Below are 27732 nucleotides of genomic sequence, written 5' to 3' on the forward strand. Positions count from 1 at the left end.
TCTGATGTAAAAGAAAACATTAAAAAAATATTATCTTAAAAGGAAAGGCCGAGTATCATAAAAAATATTTACTCTATATGTACAACACCTGTGACAATCATCAAAACTTTGACTATGCACTAACAAAATCCCATATTGAATAATGTGTGTTTGGCATTGATGTTATAGATGAAATAATGAGTGTAATAACTTTTATTAAGCTGATTCAAGCCTTGTGGTGAATTGAAGAATCAAATGGATTCCATTCAAAGTAATGAGAAATGCCAACTGTACAGTTGTCAACAGAACAGAAGGTGAGGGGAAGTCTTCCAATGGGGACACGTGCTCTGGTGATGATTGTCTAACAGGGGATTTCACTCTGTGGAGAGTTCCTTTTACTTGCTGTTGTGTCTCCTGGACAGAAAGTGAAAGGAAATATGCCCACAGGGACACACATCGCAAGAAATATTACACTATTAAATAGACCAATGCTGCCACCACCCTGCTTCACCGTGGGAATGGTTGAATACACCAACAGAAAAATTGACAGGATTTTATTTTATTCCCTATTTTAGCCTAAACTAAGAAAACATTTTAGCTATAGATACTCATTTTCAATGGAGAACAAGAACAGGAACAGGGACTAAAACTTTATTGCTAAATAGTTTTTATTTTTGGTGCTGGTATTTATTTATTTTAAACGTCTTTCAGTGCACAATTAAGGGTCTCAGTGGGCTGCTATAGCAGCAATTTATCCCCCCCCCCCATATCTGCTGGATGGGTGAGTATTAATGTAGCAGGAGCCCGCCTGCTCAAAGCCCCCTTGCTATGAGGTGCCAGGTCATATGCCTGGTGTGCCCCAGTTTTATATTTGAGGCTGGGAGTTAGACATTTTTAGTATTAAAACACTGAAGGTAAAATACAAAGAAACCGAGCTTTCAATGGTCTGAACCGTGCAGAATGGATTGTAGGACAAGAACAGGTGGGCAGTTGTCCCTACAGACTTAAATGATTTGCTCATCTCTAAATGTAACCTAAAGTAACATTAGTTTCAACAGCTGTTGCTTTACATACCATAGCTCTATAATATATTGGACATGACATCATACCCAACCCCCATATCAGGTAATGTGAGAAAACACTTCTGTGCTATGAGTAGAAATTCAAACTGGAAACTAACATCATTTGTTTAACTGTAGCATCTTCCTTAAATAACACACCTTCTTCAGTGTTGTGCAGTTCATTCAACAGCCACCTCAAGACAATACTGTCATATCAAGTTATCCCCATCTGTAATCCTATATGTCAAAGAGAGAACAATGGCTATACATATGGAGAATAAATATTTTAGCACAGCACTATATAATATTCAGTACACTGTTACAAGCCGGTCAGTGAAGAGTTACCAGCTCAGGCCTTCCACGATGACACAGCGGTGGAGAAATACCAATGGATAACATAGGGAGTAACCCCAGATAACCAACACAACTGCTATAACTAATATGGATCAAAATGTAATGACAACTCCAATCCTACGAGGAAGCCTTGAAAATGACTTTTGATTTACTCACCTCTTGCAGTCCTCATCTGAACATGGCTACACAGAGGCCTTCACAAGAACAGCCGCCTGCAAAACACAGTGACACGCTCTCTAAAATTAAACATGAAGCACACTGTTAAATATAGATCTGACCTTGTGAAACAGTACACCAAGCACACATACACACACTTATAGGAAAGAACTACATGCACATGATTTCATATAATCTTGTTTAGCTTACTACAATGCATTGATATACTTAGGTTTATTACTAATTTAGTTCGGGGACATAAAAATATAAATAGATATGATACAATAATAAATGTGATAAAGATTAATAAAGCCCAGCTCTGGGCAAAAACAAGTACCCCCCTCCTACCCTCCTCTAGCTTACTACAATACATTGATATACATACTGTAGGTGTAATTGTAATTCAGTTCAGGGCTATAAAAATACTGTATATATAAATATAATACAATAATAAAGATATTTATATTTTATTAAAGTCCAGCTCTGGGCCATCCTATAGCTGATCACTGGTATAGAAAAAACCCCAGATTTAAACGACTTTATTACTTACCTAAACTGAGGTTACATGACTTTTAGGTCCCAAGCCTTCTCTTCTGTTCACATCTGGAAGGGACTTTTCTCCAGTGTCTAAATCACTGCATGTGCGACTTGGACACTTCCTTTTGGTGGCAGCAGTACTTCCAGTGGCAGGGCCCTTTCACATCAGCTTTAGAGGCATGGGGGTGGTGAAGAGACCGGTCCCTAAACAGAATGAGTGGGGAGAACAAGCGGGGGAAAATGTCAGGTCCCTAGGACCGAACTTTGCTGACAAAGGTTATTGTATGAGACTTCAGAATGTGGAGTGGGTTAGGAAGATGTTTTGTGAACACCACAGCTGATATAGTTAGATTTTTGTCCAGAGTTGGGCTTTAATAATAATTGCAATTTCTTGATGCTGTAAGCTTTTACTACAGGGAGCTTGCCAGGAAGAAAACATGAAACCTGCCATTGCTGCATTGGTTTATACGGTGCATCCTCATGTTTTACTCACTACTTAGTTGATCAAGCAAACAACCAGTGAAGTGTCAGGACACCTGGTAGGCATGTACTTGTTCCAGGTCACTGACTCAATAGGTAGTGAAGGAAAGATTGAGGATAACTGCCTCAAATCTGTATCTTGAAAAACAAAACAACAATGGCAGCTCCTATATTTCTGTCCTGACATGCCCCCTTTAAAATGCACTTTATAAAGAATTACTTAGAATATAAAGACACATTGTCACTAACCTAAAGGAGAACTCTGTTACCACTGTTTAGATGTAAACTGGCCACCTGTAGGGAAGCAGTGGTCTCTCTGCAGAGGTCCAATGAGCCCCCTTCTGATTCAAAGCTAGAGTTCTTCAATTAGCAGGGTGCAGGAGCTTTATTAATGACAGGGCTAAAGGTCTGACTTAAGTCAGAGCTATAGGTCTCCACACAGAGAGTAAGGTCCCTTTTACACGGGCAGTCCTCTTGTCAGTTTTTTAGGCGGACCCGATCGGATGCCCAATACTAGTCTATGGGCAGCCGTGTGTAAACAGACAGGTGTCCATTTACACCCAGTTACCCCTGACTTTGTCCAGGTCTTGAAAAAAAAATGAAACAATGTTCCATTTCGACAGACCTAATTGTGCCAGATCGGGGGTAATCTGATGTAAACGGACACATATCCATTTACATCAGATTCCCCATAGACCAACATGGGGCCCAGTCATTTCAGCTTTTCACTACATCCTAAGATGGAGGACAAAAATGGACAGACACAGATGTCCGATCTGTACCTGTCTGATCAGGAGGAAAGCCATGCAATCCCCTCTTAATCAACCTGTGTGAAAAGGGCTTCAAGGTCCTTCTCTGCAGCATGTTGGCAGGGGTCAAGCTTTTCTACTCAGGTTTTGGCTGCTTTCTAAAGAAAACTAATTTGTCTGTCAGTTTTTTAGCTGGATCTGTTTGGAAGCCCAATGTTAATCTATGAGCAGCCGGATGTAAACGGATGTGCATCTGTTTACATCTGATTACCCCTGAATTCAACCAGGTCTGGAAAACCAAACTGGCAGATGCCCGTAGTAAAGGGGCCTTAGATATTGAACATCTTTTGTTTTGATGCACCTGGGATGTATTTAGCTGATTTAAACTAAAAGTTAAGTTGGGCTTTAATCACATGATACAGCAAAAGCACATAAATTAAAAACAAAAGAGAATAACAGAAATATGCATCTTTGTCAATATTTATTGGTATATGTTTAAATATGTAACTCATTGAAAGCATATCACAATTAGATAACCCCCCAGAGATACATTAAATATGTCTCCTGAAGAGGGGTAATGATTCTCTCCTTTCTCTAAATATAGCAGTCAGCGGATCTCCTATCTTATATTCCAGTGTTACTCAGCCTTCTTTGTCTTGTGTATCATGTACACGGTGTGCATTTCACCATTGATCTGTACTCACCTAGCACAACATGCTTCAGCCTCCGTTCATACTTGTGCGCCTGCATTTTCATCGGTTATTTAGCGTGTTTTTATGCGTTTCAATGCGGATTTCATGCATTCTGCTTTTTTGTTTTGGCCAACAAAGATGTCATTAAGTATAGGTTGCTAGTCGGTGGGGGCTTGTTGTCATGTGCTAAAACATTGCATGCCTTTTTCATGCACTCCCGCTAAAGTCTATGGGGCTTAAAATGCACCATGTTCCAAAGGAATGAGCCCCACATAGAATAACATCATTCCTTTTGCCGTGCATTGTTGTGCAATGGCAAAAGTGCTTCAAACTGCACAGGTATGAATGGGGATGGCATCAATGTTAGGAAGAGTCGGTAATACACAGCACTTGCCTACGACTGCCAATCTAGCTCACCTTGGGGAACACACAACCCCTGAATGTGCCTCAAGTTGGAGAAGATCAGCAGCAAAGCAGAGTGCCATAAGCATTGGTGCAAGGCTGTAGGTAGGAGGCAGTAATGTAGATTCCTTCAGCCCTTGCCTTTGGCATTACAACACAGAATGCTGCCTCTTGTCCATCCCCAAGGCTACATTCACACTTGTCACTTGAGTTTTTGTTCTCTGTATGCAGAAGAAAATCTGTCAGACTAGATGCTCTGGTTATGCTTCTTGACGCTTTAAATGATGTGCATGCACATGCATTTAGATGCATCTGGTACCAAATCCTAGCATCAAAATGCATTACATATATTCATGTGCATTTTGAAGTTCAAATTGGTTCCTAGATGCACCTGACTTCTATTTTCTGAAAACACGCAAAAACTGACTGCAGATAAAAGCACCTAGAGGCAATGTGTAAAGTTATACCCATTGGAATTCATTAGATGCATATATATATATTCGTTTAGAAGAGTTTTTTTAATTGTATATCAAAGCATCTAATTGCACATGGCTGCGATTGGCTTGCTTTTGAGCTGCTTCTGTGTTGCTTCCAAGTTTTCCTTTCATCTTCCTCCTGAGATCCTTTATGTCCTCAGCTTTCTCAAGTTGCTTCTGTGCTCACATTGACCTGTATTGGGAAAGAAAAGCAATTAAAGGCCATAAATGGTCATTTTGAATTATATTAGAACTATTATCATTTCACATTCATCCTTCTCTGTCTACATTGTGCTGGTCATATACAAACATATCTGTATTACTTAATTTTAATTAGATGATTTATTGATGATCGTTTTCATTAATTAATCTGACAAACATATCTATTTAAATAAGAAAACAAGGTGAATGAACACAACTCTCAATGAAGTGACAGAGCGAGAGATTCCATTTATCATATCTGAAATCCGAAGTTCCGTGTACTACGTAAATATTACGTCTGCACGATTACTCCAGGCTTGAACGCTCTCTCGGCGATCGGTTGCTCCAGTCTGGATTGAGGCTCGTCTTACCCGGCGTGCTTAGCGGGACAGCCATGGCCGGCGTACTGAAGAAGGTGAGCGCTGAGAGGTCACCCGGGCGATCGGCACCTGACGGGGACGGGAAAGCCATGTGTCATTGTGCTGGGCTCAGTCCCTGGTTGTGGAGGTGGCCCCAGGGTGTAGTATGTTAGTGTAGCTCAGCTCTGGATGACAGGTCGTACTCGTCACACGTCTAGGCTTCACATTTGATCCCGGACTCTGGAGTGTAAAAGGGAATCTCGTTGGGCTGATCAGGATTGGGCTGATCAGGATATGTGATCCCATAGTAGAACCTAAATTCGAACACTCCATGAACTTACATGGGGGAATTTATCAAAACGGGAGCAGTTGCCCATAGCAACCAATCGGCTTCAGTTTGTTCAGTTAAGCTTTGGAAATGAAAGATAGAAGCTGATTGGTTGCCGTGTACAGCTGCTCCAGTTTTGATAACCACCTTTGACTTGGTGTTTGCAAGTGGTTGGTCATGTCCCGTGCCGGACCTGTCTTCATGTGACTGTGAGGGGCTTTGCTGGAACACTGAAGAGATAAAGTAGGTGGCAAGCATATCCATCTTATATTATAGAATGTACAGGCATTTGTAGCTTGAATATTTCATTCTGATTACAGGTTCACTTGAGACAAAACATCAGTCTTTGTTACATGGGGCTGCATGTCATCATTCTTATGGGCCTCTGTAACTTGTCAGATTAATTGTGTGTGTATATATGTGTGATATAGATAGATAGAGATATAGATAGATCTATATACACACAATTATTATTTTTTCCTGTACAGTCTTTTAGGGCTGCAACAACTAATCAACATAATCGATTATAATCGATTATTGAAAAAGTTGTCAACTTTTTCAATAATCGATTAATCGGCTTCCGATCAGTTGGCCCTGTTTACGGCTCCACACACGCTGTGCGCCGCACCTCCTCCCCAACTCACGCTCACCGCTGCCAAACCCGCCCACATCCACGCTCTACACGCCGCACCTCCTTCCCGCCTCACACTCATCGCCTGCCCACATTCACGATCGTCATAGGGACGCGGGGAGATGTAGTAAGGAGGAGCAGGTGTGGGGGGATGACAGCCGCCGATAGACAGGCCCGATCTCAGAAACAAGTTGCTGGAAGACTGCTCAGGTAATCCTGCACTTTCCCCACATGGTGCTCTATAATGTATTGCTGGGATTTGTATTCATCTATAGCCGATAGTACATTGTGCTGTATATTATACATAGGAATACAAATCCCAGCAATACATTATACACTGTATGTATAATGTATTGCTGAGATTTGTTGTTCTCTATAGTTGCTGATATTCTGCACTGCGCAGTGTAGAGGACTACAAATGCCAGCAATAATACATTATACAGCGCCATGCGGAATTCCACCAGCTATAGAGGAACACAACAAATCCCAACAATAATACATTATACAGTGGTGCAATGCCGAATACCACCAACTATAGAGGACTACAAAACCCAGCAACAGCACATTATACAGCACAATGCAGAATACCGCCAGCTATAATGTACTATTGCTGGGATTTGTTGTGCTCCTCTATAGCTGGTGATATTCTGCATTGCGCTGTATAATGTACTATTGCTGGGATTTGTAGTCCTCTATAGCCGGTGCCATTCTGCATTGATTGCTATATAATTTTACACTTTTCATTTCACTATATTGCACAACACACTTTTTTTCTTTTCTTTTTTACTTCCACCGCTCCAAGCTTGCTCCTGTGATGGTCTACAATCTCAATACAAACTAGTAGTCCCATCACTGGAGCCATTTAAAAAAAAAACTATTTTATTGTTTATTCGATTAACCGATTAATCGGCTAACTAATCGATTTTGAAAATAATCGTTAGCTGCAGCTCTACAGTCTTTATAAGCAACGAAAAAATTTCATTTTTTTGAACATTTTCTTAACACTCATTTTTAATTTTTTTTCAGACCACTGGCTTGGTTGGAATAGCTGTATCCCAGAATCCACATGAGGTAGGTTTAAAGACTTGTTCAAATGGGGGGGAAAGCACAAATTGCATTTCCAGATATTTGTGTAGAACAGGAGTATTTTATTACATTTAGAGCTGAATGGCAGGTACATTGGTTCAGCTTAGCCTAACTATGAATATGATGTACCTGGTCAGTCCAGGGGGATCCTGTAAAGCCTTGGTTCTCAACTGGTGGGTCGCCGCATGCCTTCCACTTTTCTAGGTGAGAGGCTCCTCAGCCTCCCCCTAGCGCAGCACCGTCCATTCTTACACCGAGCAGCCATTCCAAATATGCTACCCTTTGCCGAGTGTCGACTTGAGGTGGGGTGGGCTGAGGGTATGGCCCCGAGGGAGGTCCATTCATATGTGCATTGCTTACAGCTTCCTCACATGTCCTGTAGAGGTGCCTGGACTGGAGTGACGTCACATTCTGGCTCCCGACACCTCTACAGGCGCGTATGGGAGCTGTACAAGCAATGCACATATGGATGGGGCTCCATCACAACACAGCAGCCCAAACTGCTGTGCGTTCCATTGCAGTGCAACTTGGGTCGCGACTTAATGACCGAGGACAAATGTGGGTCCTGAGGTTACACAGGTTGAGAACCACTGCTGTAAAGCATTGTAGTAGCCAGAGCTACTACAGTGTTGGCCATGATCTTCTGGGTTTTATACTGTTGTTGTGCTGAGCAGCTTTCCCCTTTGCTCTAAAAAATGGCCATTCAGCGAATACCTGGTATTTTTAATAATGAATACAAGGCATTCACTGATTTGATAAAGGGTGGGTCATGACATCACCACTCTGGTCCAATCAGAGAATGCCTTGTATTCATTATTAAAAATACAAATTGTTTTCTAAAAGGCTACTAGAGTGATCAAGCACAGTGCAGTACCAAGACCTGGAAGATCACGGCCAGCAGTGTAGTAGCTTCGGTTACTGCAGTGCTTTACAGGATGCCCATCAGCCAAACGGGTATGGCATATGCATATACTTAGTCTGTATTCTAAGTCTGGTTTCAAATTTTGCACACAGTTGTAATGTTAGTAGCTTGTTAAACACATTTATTTTTATATAATTAATGAGTTTAACTTGTAATTAGCAGTACAACAGTTCATTAAGTGGTGCTCACACAATATGATCAGCCCCAGTGCATGCATGCATCCAGACCTCGGATCAGCCCCAATGCTGCATGCACTCCATCCAGACCTCGGATCAGCCCCAATGCATGCGCTCCGTCCCTACCTCGGATCAGCCCCAGTGCATGCGCTCCGTCCAAACCCCGGATCTGCCCCAATGCTGCATGAGCTCGGTCCAAACCTCGGATCAGCCCCAAACCAGTGCATGCGCTCCGTCCAAACCTCGGATCAGCCCCAGTGCATGCGCTCCGTCCAAACCTCGGATCAGCCCCAGTGCTGCATGCGCTCCGTCCGAACCTCGGATCAGCTCCAGTGCTGCATGCGCTCCGTCCGGACCCCGGATCAGCTCCAGTGCTGCATGTGCTCCGTCCGGACCCCGGATCAGCCCCAGTGCTGCATGCGCTCCGTCCGGACCCCGGATCAGCTCCAGTGCTGCATGTGCTCCGTCCGGACCCCGGATCAGCCCCAGTGCTGCATGCGCTCCGTCCGGACCCCCGGATCAGCCCCAGTGCTGCATGCGCTCCGTACGGACCCCCGGATCAGCCCCAGTGCTGCATGCGCTCTGTCCGGACCCCCGGATCAGCCCCAAACCTTGTACCCTTATGTAAACAGTACCGCGGTATGCAGGCAAGCTTCTTCCACAGCATATCAACATCCTTTCAGCGACATCAGGAAAGTGGGTGTGCCAGGCTTTCTATTTAAGAGCCTAGTGAGCTGTCGATTACAGCCAGTCACTGTGTGTGTCAGTGCAAACAACATTGCATGCCCATCTGGACCCTCATGCCAGGGGTTGCCGACCCCTGGTGTAGAACATTACGTTGATATAAGGTGATTGTAATTGACTGTTGTTACACCACGTTATTCACTTGTTGCTTTAATCTTACAGCACTTGAAGTTATTGTATACAAAAATCCTTGCTGCCCTGCAGACCATTCCTAATGACGCTGCCTACCGGAAATACACTGAACAAATTATCAGTGAACGCTTTCATGCAGTAAAGACCGTAAGTAATAAGAAGTTGTCAGTGAAGTTACGTGAAACCTAATCATGTATAAATATCAAAATATCAACTGTTTTCTCCAGTGTGATCATTTGTTCTTTTTTTAGTGTGTGTGCAATATTAAAACATATTGTTAATAATAATGAATGTGCATTGCACAGCTTGTATAATACATGGGGATTGAATTCAGAATCTTGGCTTTAATAGCACTACATTTCTATCCAGTAAACTAACCAAACAAGCTGCCAAAATGACCTTTGCTCACTGTAGTAGCTCACTCAGTCAATTCATTGCTTAAATTGTCTGTGGTCATGTGGTCTTGATTTTATCAAAGGACCTTCAACCCACTGGGATTAGCTTTGGTGACACCATCATTACTACAGCCCTACAAAATCACCATCATTACTACAGCCCTACAAAATCACCATCATTACTACAGCCCTACAAAATCACCATCATTACTACAGCCCTACAAAATCACCATCACCATCATTACTACAGTCCTAAAAAATCACCGTCATTACTACAGCCCTACAAAATCACCATCATTACTACAGTCCTACAAAATCACCATCATTACTACAGCCCTACAAAATCACTATCACCATCATTACTACAGCCCTACAAAATCACCATCACCATCATTACTACAGTCCTAAAAAATCACCGTCATTACTACAGCCCTACAAAATCACCATCATTACTACAGTCCTACAAAATCACCATCATTACTACAGTCCTACAAAATCACCATCATTTCTACAGTCCTACAAAATCACCATCATTACTACAGCCCTACAAAATCACCATCAATACTACAGCCCTACAAAATCACCATCATTACTACAGCCCTACAAAATCACCAATACTACAGCCCTACAAAATCACCATCATTACTACAGTCCTACAAAATCACCATCAATACTACAGTCCTACAAAATCACCATCATTACTACAGCCCTACAAAATCACCATCAATACTACAGCCCTACAAAATCACCATCACCATCATTACTACAGCCCTACAAAATCACGATCCCCATCATTACTACAGCCCTGCAAATTTGCCATCATTACTACAGCCCTGTATGTCTCCCCAGATGTAGTGCCTGGTATCACAAGAATGCTGGCTGTATAGTAGTAATGTAAAATGTAAGGATCTTTGATTAGGGTCAGGAACGTTGCAGATGGGAAGCAAATCTTTACTTCCACTTGGCTGTTCAAAGGGAGGAACATCCTTTCTGTGACTGTTGTCACTGCAATAAGTGTCCGTTTATAGGAAGATTTTCCTTAAGCCCTATTCCGATGTGAACTAAACATTTTAGATGTTCTCTCACCGTTAACTGGTGACAACCATCATTGGAACAAACAGAGGGTGACGCTATGCAGCGTGTTGTACGATCGCACTGCACCAGAACAGAGGGCATTGCTGTACCTTACGTTCCTGTGCGGGTGATTGCACTGCGGGCAGGGGGGCGTGTCTGACATGCCATTGACACCCTCCTGCCCCAGAACGCGGCCTGGCTTGATTACTGCAATCCAGTGCGTTCCGGCCACGAATCCTAGATTGTTCACACCTTGTCCGTATCATGTCCAGACCAGAACAGTTTGTTCCTGGACCAAAAAGCATCCCAATGTATCCCTATGGTTTGTCTGGGCTCTGTTCACACGAACGCAGTCTATTCTGGTCCAGAAAACAAACAAAAAAACAGCTTGTCTCATTTTGTGTGGTCTGGATTGCATTAAAACCGCATATGCAAATGCACTGGACTGCACCTGAAGGCCTGCTTTCAGCTTAAAAAATACACTGCGTTTGCAGATTTGCTCCAGATCAGGTCCGGACATGGTGTGAACAAGCCCTAAAGCTCTACCTGCTAGCTCAGAAGAACAACGCTTATTTTACCTGACACTTTTTTTTCTTTACGTACACTATGTACAAAACCACCATTCATTTGCTGCAGCTGGTGCCTTTTGAGCCTGTTCTGGAACAATATGTCCCTGCATAAAGGTGCCTGCTTATTTTTAACCCTCCCTGGTGTTCCAACTCATGCAGAAGCCATGAAAAATAAGGATGGTGTTAAAGACCAGCTCCATCCAAAAGTAATATAACTCCATCATGTATGAGCACAGCAGTGACACAACTGGCAATTCTGGGAGGAATTTTAAAAACGTACACTTGCAGTGGGGCTACCTCCTACACCGCAAGGATTAAGTGCTGGTTTAGTCTAGGGGAGTCAAGTTAAGCTGATCCTCACTCAATCCTTTGTCTCCCTTGGCTGCTAAACTGGTCCCGCAACCTCTTCTCCCACCAGGCTTCGGCAGTCTAAAGCAGGGGTAGCAAACCTCCGGCCCTCCAGCTGTGGTGAAACTACAAATCCCATGATGCATCTCTTTGGGAGTCATGTCTGTGAGAATCTTGCAATGCCTCATGGGATTTGTAGTTCCACCACAGCTGGAGGGCCAGAGGTTTGCTACCCCTGGTCTAAAGAACACTGACATCACGTTTAATGCAGGTCCATTGACATGCATGAGAGGTAAGTTTGCTGAGGGACAATCCTTACCCGGAGCAGAGGGTGAGAGAGGTGAGCGCTGGCCCACCATTGGACTGAAAATCAGGTGCATAAAACGGCTTTGTTTGAGCCTCTAGACAAAACCAGCTCTTAACCCTTGCAGAACAGGGGTAGCCCCACTCCAAAGGTAGATTTTTAACATTCCTGAAGTTCTTCTTTAACCTGTATTATTTATGTATTCATCGTGCTACATTTCCAGTCTTTTTTTTTATTTTTTAAGCTTTATGTATTCACAATCCTTTATTTTGTATTTCTAGGAAGCCAACGTTGAGAAACTAGAGCAGAGGATTAATTGTGGTCAAATTGAAGAAGTCATTCAACAGGTAAATCCTCTAAGATTTAGGTGCCGTTTGCATGCTGGATAGCCATGTGTTATGCCAACACTTAAGAAGACTATATAATAGAATCTTTTACACTATAACCTTTGGTGTATATAGCTATATTATTTCTGCATAGGTCGATGCAATCCTGTCACCCTAAAGTAAAAACTAAGCAGTCACATCATTAGATCCATGGAGATTACAGTTTAAATTGTATACTACGTTCATGCATACACTGACCGGCCAATGAATGGCAGAATGTTTTGGGATTGTGTGAAATCTGTAAACCGTGTCTTTGGTAGAAAATGAATCCGGTACTCTATTGTCGCAAGTCAAGAGTGCGAACTACTTAGCCACTGTGCATCAGTTATGATAAAGGTATAGGCAAGAGGGCAAACTACTTGGCCACTGTGCATCAGTTATGTTAAAGGTATAGGCAAGAGGGCAAACTACTTGGCCACTGTGCATCAGTTATGTTAAAGGTATAGGCAAGAGGGCAAACTACTTGGCCACTGTGCATCAGTTATGTTAAAGGTATAGGCAAGAGGGCAAACTACTTGGCCACTGTGCATCAGTTATGTTAAAGGTATAGGCAAGAGGGCAAACTACTTGGCCACTGTGCATCAGTTATGTTAAAGGTATAGGCAAGAGGGCAAACTACTTGGCCACTGTGCATCAGTTATGTTAAAGGTATAGGCAAGAGGGCAAACTACTTGGCCACTGTGCATCAGTTATGTTAAAGGTATAGGCAAGAGGGCAAACTACTTGGCCACTGTGCATCAGTTATGTTAAAGGTATAGGCAAGAGGGCAAACTACTTGGCCACTGTGCATCAGTTATGTTAAAGGTATAGGCAAGAGGGCAAACTACTTGGCCACTGTGCATCAGTTATGTTAAAGGTATAGGCAAGAGGGCAAACTACTTGGCCACTGTGCATCAGTTATGTTAAAGGTATAGGCAAGAGGGCAAACTACTTGGCCACTGTGCATCAGTTATGTTAAAGGTATAGGCAAGAGGGCAAACTACTTGGCCACTGTGCATCAGTTATGTTAAAGGTATAGGCAAGAGGGCAAACTACTTGGCCACTGTGCATCAGTTATGTTAAAGGTATAGGCAAGAGGGCAAACTACTTGGCCACTGTGCATCAGTTATGTTAAAGGTATAGGCAAGAGGGCAAACTACTTGGCCACTGTGCATCAGTTATGTTAAAGGTATAGGCAAGAGGGCAAACTACTTGGCCACTGTGCATCAGTTATGTTAAAGGTATAGGCAAGAGGGCAAACTACTTGGCCACTGTGCATCAGTTATGTTAAAGGTATAGGCAAGAGGGCAAACTACTTGGCCACTGTGCATCAGTTATGTTAAAGGTATAGGCAAGAGGGCAAACTACTTGGCCACTGTGCATCAGTTATGTTAAAGGTATAGGCAAGAGGGCAAACTACTTGGCCACTGTGCATCAGTTATGTTAAAGGTATAGGCAAGAGGGCAAACTACTTGGCCACTGTGCATCAGTTATGTTAAAGGTATAGGCAAGAGGGCAAACTACTTGGCCACTGTGCATCAGTTATGTTAAAGGTATAGGCAAGAGGGCAAACTACTTGGCCACTGTGCATCAGTTATGTTAAAGGTATAGGCAAGAGGGCAAACTACTTGGCCACTGTGCATCAGTTATGTTAAAGGTATAGGCAAGAGGGCAAACTACTTGGCCACTGTGCATCAGTTATGTTAAAGGTATAGGCAAGAGGGCAAACTACTTGGCCACTGTGCATCAGTTATGTTAAAGGTATAGGCAAGAGGGCAAACTACTTGGCCACTGTGCATCAGTTATGTTAAAGGTATAGGCAAGAGGGCAAACTACTTGGCCACTGTGCATCAGTTATGTTAAAGGTATAGGCAAGAGGGCAAACTACTTGGCCACTGTGCATCAGTTATGTTAAAGGTATAGGCAAGAGGGCAAACTACTTGGCCACTGTGCATCAGTTATGTTAAAGGTATAGGCAAGAGGGCAAACTACTTGGCCACTGTGCATCAGTTATGTTAAAGGTATAGGCAAGAGGGCAAACTACTTGGCCACTGTGCATCAGTTATGTTAAAGGTATAGGCAAGAGGGCAAACTACTTGGCCACTGTGCATCAGTTATGATAAAGGTATAGGCACGATTAAAATCAGTAAAGTTGTCTCTTTTAAGGGTACACTGGTGATCTTGTAAGTATTATTAAAATGATTCTGGCACATGCAAACCAGCATTCCTTAACAAAGTATAAACTCACAAGTGTTCCATGCTGTCCTGTAAAGCTGTACGGCCTTGCGGTATGTAGCAGAGTGCACTTCATAAGTTTAGGGTCATTCAAATCCCCCTTGCTCTGCCACATTTGTCAGTGCCAAAAATAGAGACATCCAATGGTTTGCTGTTGTGTATTCATAATGTTCATATTTTTTTTGTAGGCTGAAAACGAGTTGTATCTGGCAAGGAAGATGTCTGAATGGAAACCTTGGGAGCCTTTAGTTGAAGAGGCGCCTGAAAATCAGTGGAAGTGGCCAATCTAGAATTCCACTCATCTGTAAATATGTGTATACATTTGCATGGGGAAGGCATCTTAACATATTGTCTTTCAAGTTCACAATAAAAAGGTCTGTCTATCGCAGTTGTAGATTTGTGTTCTTTTCTCCTTTTTGAAATATTTCATAAATATAAAATATTAGACCCCCTTATGTCACCTTTGCACTTGAAAGAAGCTGTTTAAGCACAGATTGTGCTTGAACAGCTTCTTCCCCGGCTTCTGTAGCCAGCTAAGAAGCCGGAATTAATTTTATCAGTGGGGAGGAGATCAGCAATTGAATGTTCGCTGGTCTCTCTCCCTGCTTCCAGCCGACACCAGGAAGGGCAGTGGAGCCCAAGAAACAGGGCAATAACCCTTGCCCCACTGCAAAGGTTAAGTTTTATTCTACCCAGAGTTTTTCTTTAAAGTTGCAGTGCAGAGCAACACACAGGTGTGAACAGACCCACATATACAAAACAATGATGCACAATGGCTGAAGCGCTTCACATCGTGTGAACAGGGAATTAGAGAATTAACAACATCACATTGACAGCAGCCAGAAAGGTAGGTGAGGGCTTGTTTTAAAGCTTCTTTCCTGATTTAAGAATGTCTAATTTCCATAGTCTAAGCACAGATTTAAAACTTAGAATGTTTCTCTGTTTGAACATTTATGTGTTACCACACTTTATTTTTATGCAGGGTTTAAATAGCGCCAACAGTTTGCACAGCGCTTTAAATGTCAGTTGTCTGTCTTATCACCTGTGATTGCAGCGATACTGCAGTTTCATCAATAACTCCCTAGGTAAGATTTCAGACCAAGTTCATAATGGTACCAAAATAGTAGTGTTAGCAAGAATCTTTCCTAACCCAAAGATCTGTACCCACATCTTGTGCAGATAAATACATATAAAACTGCACACAACGCATGATGAGATCTTTGTGTTTTTAGAAAACAATGCTGCTAACTACGATGACAGATACGCATTTTGCACGCATTTTCACAAGCATTTATCAGTAACAAATGTCAGCGTTCAATTACTGCGGTTCCTTTCCTTTCTTCACTGGGAACTCACCGCCATCTAGTGGAGAAATTTCAGATGGCAGCTTTGAAGAGGAAAACAAATACGGTATTACTAAGAATTTATATTCTGAGGATTTCCCTGTTTCTGAGTGTTCAAACAATACAACTACATCTAACTGCTGAATATCCTTGAAATATTTGCAGTTAGATGTGAGACGAAAACCATTTCCTTATTTGCTGAATCACATAAACAGAAAGTCCTGTACCGATGACACTAAGAGCTATTTTTCCTGTCTAGTAGTGTTTATAGCAGATACCTGATGTCATGTCCCAGCCAGCTGCCACTAATAGGATGGAAAGATGTTTATGGTTAACGGCTCACTAATTCACATTGCACTAAATTCATTTATATCTGGTGATCATTGGCTCCAGCAGTTGTCATTTCAAAGTGCACCTCTCAGGAACCTCACAAGTCGGCATGAATACATTCCTTTCATGTTACAATATTACAGCAACAGTATCATTTTTCAAAAAGGTGTATCATCATTCATTCAAGAGTACGATCTAAAACTTCTGTATTTCTATATTGAATTTCCAGTTCTTTTCTACATCTAATAACCATATTGTTTTGTAAACTTACTTTTTCATGATGTCCGCAGGATGTACTTCCTCAATGGACCGACACAATTTAATTCAGCACTGAATATGCACTTCCTTGTATCAAAACTAGCAAGCCTGCCACCCGAACTACAACTCAACATCTGAACAATGTAACATTATTACTGCTTGCTGGAAGCAATGCATGGTGGGATATGTAGTCTTGAGAAAATGAGATTGCATGGCATCTAGCAGCAGGGAAAGAGATGCAAAGCACACTGGGAATGCAGGAAGTTGTTGACAGTGATGGGCAGACAGAAGGCAACACTCACTATATAAAAGGGATTTTTTTCAAGTAAGCTTTGGTTGTATTAAAGTGTTATTAAACCCTCCGGTTTTTTTTTTTGCATATATCTACTGCTAGCAAGCAGTAGATATATGCAAAACTTTTTTTTAAAAAGGGTTAATACTTACCTGTGTCTTCCCCGCGCGCTCCTGTCCGAAAATCTGAAAAATCTCGGGCGGCCGCAAAGGATCTTGGGGTGGTCGCATGCGCAATTTTCGGCCGGAAGATTAGAGACGCAAGGTAAGTGGACGCGTGCACCCGCATGCAGACAGCAAGGGACAGGAAGTGCCAGCAAGCACAGAGGAGTCAGCGCTGGATCGGAGACCTGCCGCAGCGCTGGAGAGAAGGCTGAAAAGAAGATCGGATTAAGAGACATCATTTAAGGTAAGTGCTGACATTACCATTGGGGGGAGGGAAACATTTTTTATCCTTTAATGTCACTTTAAGAAAACCAACTCTAGTATGTATTCCTATTACAATGCTGAGGTTATAACAGAATAGTATAAGCTGTGGTGTTAGAACTCCTTCAGTAGGCAGCCCTGGCGCTCCAGTCAAGTGACTTTGCCTAGGCTGAGATGATGTCATCAATCTGTTTAGTGAAGCATTTGTGAGTGTCCCCTTCCCCACTGATCAGACTGCATCTGTGTGACTTTGTGACAAGGCATCATTTTTTTTTTTTTAAACATTAAATTATTTACCTTTTTTTAAACAGTAACACAGTTACAGAGAACGGGACAAAGAAAGCAAATAGCCATCAAGGATACCCATTGATGTAAATAGTAACACTCAGAGGTACAATAGGAGAGCACCTAGCAAAAAAGGAAATGATTTACGGAAGACGGGAGTGTATTAACCACCCAGGTTTCAGGCCAAGCCACCAGGGACTTAATAGTCCCAGAGGAGGCCAAGTAGAGGGAAATCCTAACATGTATCCTAAAAAGGAAGGACAAAGTAGAAAAGAAAGAGAAAAAAGAAAAAGGAACTATTTACATTTGTGAACACAGCCCAGAACTTCATAATCTTCAGGATTAGCACGATGTGCCATCTCTGAGCTGTCATTGGAGTCCAGGAAGTAGATGCTGACCCTGAATGTTGTCTGAATAAAGATGGCGTTCTCCTTTTGGAGAGAAGATGAAGGCATTGTCAGTGGAGTGCTGTGATCTCTGTTAGCAGTAATAAATACCTGTTAGACTCCATTCACACTGAACGTTTTGTAGTGCGCTCAAATATGAAGCTCAATGTAGCTCTTCTAATGCATTTCAATGGAGGATGTTTACATCTTGCAGCTCAATGTCACCTGTAGCTGAAGCTTGTCGCTCGAACATGAGCTATTTTTCGGTGGATATCGAGCGACTTGGCCCCAATAGACTTTGATAGACTGCCAAAAGGATCGCTACGTAGCGCGACAAAATGTGCACTGTAGCTCAAAGTGGATCGGCTCAAATCAGCGCTTATTTTCTTGTAGCTCAGTGTGAATGGGGTCCGAGTGTTCTGCTTACACACTACTTAGCACGCATGTGCTTAACATGGAAAAAATATATCTGATTCTAGGTCTGCTTAAATGACAACTGAAAATTACAACCTGCATGGAAAATAATAAATGCCTCGAGAGTAAAAACATGTTTCCAAGAAGCATCCATAGAAGGGTTTTCAGGCTAACAAAGGTAATACCCAGCATAGGTTTACTCATAACTGCTGTCAGTGGCTCATTACACATACCAGGGCCATGGGTTTTCAAACTGACACTGGGTCCTGGAAGGGGCACACACACACACTTTGGGGTACTGTAGGATTTACTAGGTCAGGGGTAGGCAACCTTGACACTCCAGCTGTTACTAGAAACTACAAGTCCCATGAGGCATTACAAGACTCTGATACCGGTAGCCTCAAGCAGAGGAAGAGGCATAGTGGGATTTGCAGTTTCACTACAACTGCAGTGTTGAGATTGCCTACCCCCTGTACTAGGTAAGCCCTGCAGGGTTAACTGAAGTATTACAGGGCTTCCCTAGTACACTTTTGATCCACAATGGTTAAAGTGCCTTTCATGTAAAGTATACAACCCTGGTGTGTGTAACTTTGTGAAATAGCATGAAGTCTCCATCCTTTAACGGTGGCCATACACTGTACAACCCTCGCAAGTCTTTTGTCTTGCGATGGTTGTAAAGTAATTTAAAAAACGTACGATCTGCCTATAATGGACAGGCAGATCGTACTTGCGATCATCAGCGGGGCGGGCTTCAGATGACTGCAATGCTGAATGGGCAGTGTGCGCATGCGCACACCGGCCCGTTAGGCAGTTGTCGAACAAGCACGCCACTAACCCGCCGAGAATCGTATGATTCTCTGCGGGTTTTCCAGCCTGCTGGTTCGACTGAAGACTTGCGATCGTACAATAGCAACGGTCGCACGCCTTCCATACACTTTGCGATTTTCGTACGATCGCGGGATTTCCCACAATTATCGTACGATAATCGTACAGCGTATGGGCACCTTAACGGTGCATTCACACCAAAATCATTTTTTTTTATTGTATAGGATTTTTACAGATTTACATTTTAAATGTCCATACTTATACTACCATGTGTGCTTTTTAAACCTCCGGGGAAAATTATTATTAACCCTTGCAGTGGGGCTACCCCCAAACTGCAAGGGTTAGGTACTGGTTTTGGTCTAGGGAGGAAAATAACAAACATATACTCACCTGATCCTCAGAGCCAGCCGGCTGTGACAGCGCTCCCTCCTGCCTGTCTCCTCCTATGCTGCAGGAATGGAATGTCCCTGGACATCCTTATGTCCTATACACTGTGTACTGAATGTGATGATTTACAGGATCTTGGACCGCTGCAGTGAAGGGGAGAGAGACTCCAGGGAGCGGTCTAAGAACAAGCCGGCTCCGAGGATCGGGTGAGTATAATTTTAATTTCCTCCCTAGACCAAAACGAGCACTTAACCCTTACAGTGCAGGGGTAGACCCACTGCAAGTGTTAATAATACTTTTCCCTGGAGTTCTTCTTTAAATACCATCAGGGAATACTAGTGTTGGCTGAGGAAATTCTGCTTTACCGATAAAGTTGGCTTTCAAAAGCTACAGAGAAAATAAGAGGTAAGAATTAGTATGCGATATAGTTTACAGCCCTAAACTAAGGCTGGCAGTGATAGGATAAGAGTGACACCCTTTCATTTTCCTGCAAGGCCATGACACCCTGGGCTCACAGGAAATGGGTTAAATCAGCAGCAGCACCAGGGTGGGTGGCACCCACAGCGGCCACCGTGCATGCGTTATGATGTCTGTGGTGTGACGTCATCACACATGCTCCATGATGTACTTCACTGCCGGTGGCCATCTTGGTGATGGATGCCGGCAAAGAGGAGGGGGATACTGACTCGGCAAGATCAGGTATGCTGCCAGGTGCCTCCCTCTCCCTTGTGCCGCTGTCGGCTCTTGGTCCATGAGTGCCTGACTTTAAAGAGGGGGTGACACCAAAATGACTGTCAGTTATTTGGTGTCACACCCTCTCATGGTGTCATGCGGTGCAGGTAGGTATGTATTTATTACTGCTGGTCAGTGATGTGTGCCCCCTTTACTGCTGGTCAGTGGTGTGTGCCCCCTTTACTGCTGGTCAGTGGTGTGTGCCCCCTTTACTGCTGGTCAGTGGTGTGTGCCCCCTTTACTGCTGGTCAGTGGTGTGTGCCCCCTTTACTGCTGGTCAGTGGTGTGTGCCCCCTTTACTGCTGGTCAGTGTTGTGTGGCCCCTTTACTGCTGGTTAGCGATGTGTGCCCCCTTTACTGCTGCTCATTCTAGTGGGCCCCCTTACTGCTGGTCAGTGGTGTGTGCCCCCTTACTGCTGGTCAGTGGTGTTTGCCCCCTTACTGCTGGTCAGTGTTGTGTGGCCCCTTTACTGCTGGTTAGCGATGTGTGCCCCCTTTACTGCTGCTCATTCTAGTGGGCCCCCTTACTGCTGGTCAGTGGTGTGTGCCCCCTTACTGCTGATCAGTGGTGGGTGCCCCCTTACTGCTGGTCACTGGTGTGTGCCCCCTTACTGCTGATCAGTGGTGGGTGCCCCCTTACTGCTGGTCACTGGTGTGTGCCCCCTTACTGCTGATCAGTGGTGGGTGCCCCCTTACTGCTGGTCACTGGTGTGTGCCCCCTTACTGCTGATCAGTGGTGGGTGCCCCCTTACTGCTGGTCACTGGTGTGTGCCCCCTTACTGCTGATCAGTGGTGGGTGCCCCCTTACTGCTGGTCACTGGTGTGTGCCCCCTTACTGCTGATCAGTGGTGGGTGCCCCCTTACTGCTGGTCACTGGTGTGTGCCCCCTTACTGCTGATCAGTGGTGGGTGCCCCCTTACTGCTGGTCACTGGTGTGTGCCCCCTTACTGCTGATCAGTGGTGGGTGCCCCCTTACTGCTGGTCACTGGTGTGTGCCCCCTTACTGCTGATCAGTGGTGGGTGCCCCCTTACTGCTGGTCACTGGTGTGTGCCCCCTTACTGCTGATCAGTGGTGGGTGCCCCCTTACTGCTGGTCACTGGTGTGTGCCCCCTTACTGCTGATCAGTGGTGGGTGCCCCCTTACTGCTGGTCACTGGTGTGTGCCCCCTTACTGCTGATCAGTGGTGGGTGCCCCCTTACTGCTGGTCACTGGTGTGTGCCCCCTTACTGCTGATCAGTGGTGGGTGCCCCCTTACTGCTGGTCACTGGTGTGTGCCCCCTTACTGCTGATCAGTGGTGGGTGCCCCCTTACTGCTGGTCACTGGTGTGTGCCCCCTTACTGCTGATCAGTGGTGGGTGCCCCCTTACTGCTGGTCACTGGTGTGTGCCCCCTTACTGCTGATCAGTGGTGGGTGCCCCCTTACTGCTGGTCACTGGTGTGTGCCCCCTTACTGCTGATCAGTGGTGGGTGCCCCCTTACTGCTGGTCACTGGTGTGTGCCCCCTTACTGCTGATCAGTGGTGGGTGCCCCCTTACTGCTGGTCACTGGTGTGTGCCCCCTTACTGCTGATCAGTGGTGGGTGCCCCCTTACTGCTGGTCACTGGTGTGTGCCCCCTTACTGCTGATCAGTGGTGGGTGCCCCCTTACTGCTGGTCACTGGTGTGTGCCCCCTTACTGCTGATCAGTGGTGGGTGCCCCCTTACTGCTGGTCACTGGTGTGTGCCCCCTTACTGCTGATCAGTGGTGGGTGCCCCCTTACTGCTGGTCACTGGTGTGTGCCCCCTTACTGCTGATCAGTGGTGGGTGCCCCCTTACTGCTGGTCACTGGTGTGTGCCCCCTTACTGCTGATCAGTGGTGGGTGCCCCCTTACTGCTGGTCACTGGTGTGTGCCCCCTTACTGCTGATCAGTGGTGGGTGCCCCCTTACTGCTGGTCACTGGTGTGTGCCCCCTTACTGCTGATCAGTGGTGGGTGCCCCCTTACTGCTGGTCACTGGTGTGTGCCCCCTTACTGCTGATCAGTGGTGGGTGCCCCCTTACTGCTGGTCACTGGTGTGTGCCCCCTTACTGCTGATCAGTGGTGGGTGCCCCCTTACTGCTGGTCACTGGTGTGTGCCCCCTTACTGCTGATCAGTGGTGGGTGCCCCCTTACTGCTGGTCACTGGTGTGTGCCCCCTTACTGCTGATCAGTGGTGGGTGCCCCCTTACTGCTGGTCACTGGTGTGTGCCCCCTTACTGCTGATCAGTGGTGGGTGCCCCCTTACTGCTGGTCACTGGTGTGTGCCCCCTTACTGCTGATCAGTGGTGGGTGCCCCCTTACTGCTGGTCACTGGTGTGTGCCCCCTTACTGCTGATCAGTGGTGGGTGCCCCCTTACTGCTGGTCACTGGTGTGTGCCCCCTTACTGCTGATCAGTGGTGGGTGCCCCCTTACTGCTGGTCACTGGTGTGTGCCCCCTTACTGCTGATCAGTGGTGGGTGCCCCCTTACTGCTGGTCACTGGTGTGTGCCCCCTTACTGCTGATCAGTGGTGGGTGCCCCCTTACTGCTGGTCACTGGTGTGTGCCCCCTTACTGCTGATCAGTGGTGGGTGCCCCCTTACTGCTGGTCACTGGTGTGTGCCCCCTTACTGCTGATCAGTGGTGGGTGCCCCCTTACTGCTGGTCACTGGTGTGTGCCCCCTTACTGCTGATCAGTGGTGGGTGCCCCCTTACTGCTGGTCACTGGTGTGTGCCCCCTTACTGCTGATCAGTGGTGGGTGCCCCCTTACTGCTGGTCACTGGTGTGTGCCCCCTTACTGCTGATCAGTGGTGGGTGCCCCCTTACTGCTGGTCACTGGTGTGTGCCCCCTTACTGCTGATCAGTGGTGGGTGCCCCCTTACTGCTGGTCACTGGTGTGTGCCCCCTTACTGCTGATCAGTGGTGGGTGCCCCCTTACTGCTGGTCACTGGTGTGTGCCCCCTTACTGCTGATCAGTGGTGGGTGCCCCCTTACTGCTGGTCACTGGTGTGTGCCCCCTTACTGCTGATCAGTGGTGGGTGCCCCCTTACTGCTGGTCACTGGTGTGTGCCCCCTTACTGCTGATCAGTGGTGGGTGCCCCCTTACTGCTGGTCACTGGTGTGTGCCCCCTTACTGCTGGTCAGTGGTGTGTGCCCCCTTACTGCTGGTCAGTGATGTGTCCCTTACTGCTGGTCAGTGGTGTGTTCGGATTTCATTTGAAGAAAAGGTGGCAACCCTAGGTGTGGGCCGCACCCCCCTTGTGACAGCACTGGGTTGAATGAGGTTGAGCATCATCCAAACTGGAAGAGGAGCTGCACAGGTGAGTCTTATGGGAACAGCACGGGAGGTACGATGAGTATTGCAGCCTGGGCCGGCTCTTATATTTTTAGAGGCTGGGGACTAGAATTTGACTAGACTTGGGCTTTAAACAGGTAAGTTATTTAATGTTTCCAGTCTCAGCCATTGATGGGGCATAATGTACATTTTATTCTGGGATAATCAGTAGTGCTCAGCAATATTTTTTTCTGCCAAAACAGATTCTGTTATTTGTCTGCAGTAAATAATTAATCTGCAATCTTTCAAAGAATACCCATGGTATTCACCAGAGACTTGTAAAATGTCAGGGTAGCTGTGAGATGACATTAGATGATGATTTCTCCAGCTTTGCTGAGCTTATCGCAAGGCATGTTGATTGTTGTTAGATATATTTTTGTGAAGCTCTTCTTTTTGTGTGGAATAATGGTACACTACTGACATTCCCAGGCAATCTGCCATCAGTTCCATAGTGTTCTCTAATTGCTTGTAATCTTTGGATAATGCAAACTGTCAATAAACATGGCATGAAATCGTATCTACATGAACAGCTTTTATGTTATTCCTATCTCAAGAGGGGTTTTCAAAATGAATAACATAGGGGCTGGTTTATAAATCTTCAGCCCAGTGCATAATTGGGTGATTGCCGTTCGCACACCAATATGGTCAGTAGATGTAGCCGAGGAGTACACAAATTTCCTACGCTCCTTGTCTCCATCTAGTGGCAGAAGTGCTGTCTGAAGGGCATTTGCTCAGCTATATGCTGGGTAGAAGTTTTATACACCAGTGACCAGCCCCATAGTGAGCCATCCCCTTTCTTGTTCCTATACTGAGAAAAATATGTAGGCTGCCATTGTTGACCACTTCAACTTCAAGGTGCTAGCTGTCAGATTGATCCTCTAGCTTCAAAACAATCACCAATTTGGAACAGTATTAGCAAAAAGTTTTCCCAGCACACTCACCAGCCAGCATGCAAAAAAAACTTGTCTCACCACTAAGGATAATGACAGAGGTTTGGATACACGTCTTCTGCAGAGGATGTGAAAGCCGCACCGCCGCGCCAAGGCACCTCTATATAGTGCGGTCCTAAACTATGAGAGTCTCCATCTTGGAGCACATGGGGCAAAAGATCTAATTGGGTGCAGGTTTGTCAGGAGGACGCCCCACCTCCCTTAAAGGCACAGGTATGCACAAGGGATCCCACATCACAACGGCAGCTGAGACCGCCCATGCGTCAATGCACCAAACCAGTCAAGCAAAACAAATGACAAACGCACTCATCAATTTGTTACCAGCTTTACAGGTTTTGCTAGGCCAATTTGGAACAACTTCAATTGCTCACTTGCTGCGTGCTTATTCTTGGTGACTGAGAAATAACTAAAAGCAGACAGCCCGGCATAACTAGCATTTTCATAAGGAGCTCAGCAATGGCAGCCAAATATATATTGTACGTCATCTTTAATGTGATCCTATGGCGGTGAGTTATCCTCTTTCATAGCTACAGACACCATTGCTATCTGACACATCTGGGTGTATTACATAGCATGTCCCCAATTTTTGGTACGTCCTGCCAACTCCTACATCACTACTACAGTATGTCCTATAGTGATGGAGTTGTTAGTGGAAGTTACCACCATTACCAGCACAGGAACCAATATTCTATACACCCAGAAGTGTTGTATAGCAGTAGGCAACATAGCTTCTTCATCCACAGAGTGCTTCAGGCTCAAATCTTTTAACATAGAGACAGGTCTCCAGGATAGGAAGTGGGGACAAAGGCAGAAATAATAATTCAACAGAAGTTCTAACCATTCCCCACTTCCAAAATCCAAAAGCAGAAAAAAAGTGTTGTTCCACACTGTGCACTGCTTGACTCTTTCATCTCAAAGCCACCAACTTTAGCCCCAAGTAGGCAACTGATATTCGGCCTGCTTGCCTTTGCAAATCCAGCATGGAGGTTACGGTGCTGAATCTCAGTGGGAGACTTTGGCCTGTTCCACCCATGCCACTGCCCATGGTGTCAGTATCCATTCAATAGTAACAGTCACACCCCATGCAGGACACACAGCCTAATAGAATCACAATCTCAGCATTACTGTGCTCACTGCCCAGCCACTGTGCCTGTCACATAGACAAGCACAGTAGCTGAGGTCTTAAGGCTGTGACACACTGCACGTGAAGCAGCGTGGAGCGCTGGCTTTGCGCGCATTGTGCCGTGTCATTTCACTCCGGCACGTCAGCTTGCGAGAACTCACATAGCTTAGCATGCCAAGATGAAAAATGTCATCTTCAGCCAATCGGCTCTGGCGCATAATCCCACGCATCATGATGCAAAGTCCATTCAGTTACAGATGCCGTCTTTTATCTGGCCGCCCTCAGCTCACACACTGCATGCGAACCTCTATGCCTGACAGCTTTGTTTTGCTCCGCACGCAGTGTGTCACGGGCTTTATAATGTGGGAGGGCAGCCCCTGATGGCAAACTCTGAGAGTCTAGCTCCCTATCTGCTCTGCTCCTGACTGACAGCAGGCAGATTCCATAGCCAATAGCCAGCCTGATGTCATAGAAGAGTGGACCTGATGAAACAAATTGGGTCCACTATTCGTGTTCCTGACACCGCACACCAAACGCCAGTTTTCTGGTCGTGAAGTGGTGTTTTGTGAGTCAAGTGGGGATTTTCAGCGGACCAGTACCTCGTATTCTGGGAATTTACGTGACCTGATAAATGAAACCAAACTTCGTAGGTCATGAAGTACAGCAATGGGTCCAAATGTCTGTCGGCAATCCTATTCAGCAACCACGTACAGTCATTTACGCGTTTAGCTTTGTCGGTCTCTTTCAGTTCCTGTACACATGTCATTCGGTACAGTTTGAGGTTCAGAGATTTCAGCACTCGCCGACATGTCGTTCGTGATACACCAACTTGCTGAGACAGTCTTCGAGTTGATTTTCGGGGGCTACTTGCAATCCGCCACTGACTGTCATGGGCGACTTCAGGCGTCCGGACTGATGGAGGCCTCGATTTCGTCATGTTTGTGACAGAGCCAATTTGACGCCATTTCCGAACCAGACTCCGAATACAACGTTTAGCTGGTGGTTTTGTTCCCGACTACCTGTCACTACGTCGCCAGACAGAGAGCAAAGGGCCACATCCTCCTCCAAAGAGCGCGCCACCGGTATTGGAGGCAAGCTACTTTTCCGTGGCCCACTGTGTAGTACCTGAATCAGGCTCCGCCTACTGTCAGTGTCTCTGGTTGTTAAGGATGATGCTAGCTGTATGCAGACGAGAGTTTCCCAGCAGGGTTCGCTCACTTCCAGTGCCATTAGTTGCTGAGTGACTGTCAGCCAACAGCATCTTTGCAGCCAGTGCTACTTAGCCTCATAGCATAGACTTCAATGGAAATGCTAAAATCATGCGTTTATGTGCGTTTGCCCATTCACATCAATGTGTCACAATCTGCTTACAAAAACACATGGCACTATATACGCACGTAAAAATGTGCACAAAGCGCGCTACACAAAACATGCATATTTCATGTCGCTCAGTGTGATGTGAATGATGGCTCAGTCCACACTTCAGCTCAGTTACCATGAGACTGATCGAATCTCAGGTTCAGCATGACTGAGCTCCCACCTATGACCAGTGACCCTGACCTTCCTCCTAGCACCGTTTGCTATCAGCCGGAGTTTGGAATGTCTCAGGCTGGGCTGCCATATACACGAGTCAGGGCATGAGGGGGAGATAGTGAGAGTTTAGAAGCCGTGGGGGCCCGGAATGAGCAGTAGTCACAATGGAGCTTTTGTTACAGAGTGAGTGTGGTGTCCTCAGAGAGGAAATCGTTGTCTATAGCCGCTCTGAGGAGGTCATAGAGCAGCAGCCTTGACTCCTGTACATCACAGTGTACACGGCTACAGGTGACACCTAACAATGAACATTCAAGTCTGTTAGCAGTCAGGTGATCATCCTCGCACTGTGTGTCCCCGGGAGC

The 27732-nt window shown here is 45.4% G+C and overlaps 1 protein-coding gene across 3 annotated transcripts; it reads left to right on the forward strand.

Annotated features, from left to right (window-relative positions):
* Positions 1-5433: 5433 nt before the first annotated feature.
* On the forward strand, positions 5434-15141 carry NDUFA5 (NADH:ubiquinone oxidoreductase subunit A5). Of its 3 annotated transcripts, XM_018557743.1 has the most exons (5): positions 5434-5502; positions 7432-7476; positions 9496-9612; positions 12437-12502; positions 14944-15141. In XM_018557743.1, exons 1-5 carry the CDS (start codon positions 5482-5484, stop codon positions 15043-15045), a joined length of 351 nt encoding a protein of 116 aa, XP_018413245.1. In that variant the 5' UTR covers positions 5434-5481; the 3' UTR covers positions 15046-15141. The 3 variants fall into 3 exon arrangements, with proteins under 3 accessions (XP_018413245.1, XP_018413247.1, XP_018413246.1); XM_018557745.1 differs by lacking the exon at positions 9496-9612; XM_018557744.1 differs by lacking the exon at positions 7432-7476 and having other exon boundaries at positions 5482-5502.
* Positions 15142-27732: the final 12591 nt, after the last annotated feature.

This window comes from Nanorana parkeri, unplaced genomic scaffold (assembly GCF_000935625.1).
Source record: "Nanorana parkeri isolate BGI_ZX_2015 unplaced genomic scaffold, ASM93562v1 scaffold301, whole genome shotgun sequence".
Lineage (NCBI taxonomy): Eukaryota > Metazoa > Chordata > Amphibia > Anura > Dicroglossidae > Nanorana > Nanorana parkeri.

Excerpts from the sequence above, each read along its gene's own strand:
- NDUFA5 (XM_018557743.1), top strand. The coding sequence starts at position 5,482 with ATGGCCGGCGTACTGAAGAAG. Across the intron at positions 5,503-7,431 it reads TGGCCGGCGTACTGAAGAAG|ACCACTGGCTTGGTTGGAAT; the intron begins GTGAGCGCTGAG and ends ATTTTTTTTCAG. Across the intron at positions 9,613-12,436 it reads GCTTTCATGCAGTAAAGACC|GAAGCCAACGTTGAGAAACT; the intron begins GTAAGTAATAAG and ends TTGTATTTCTAG.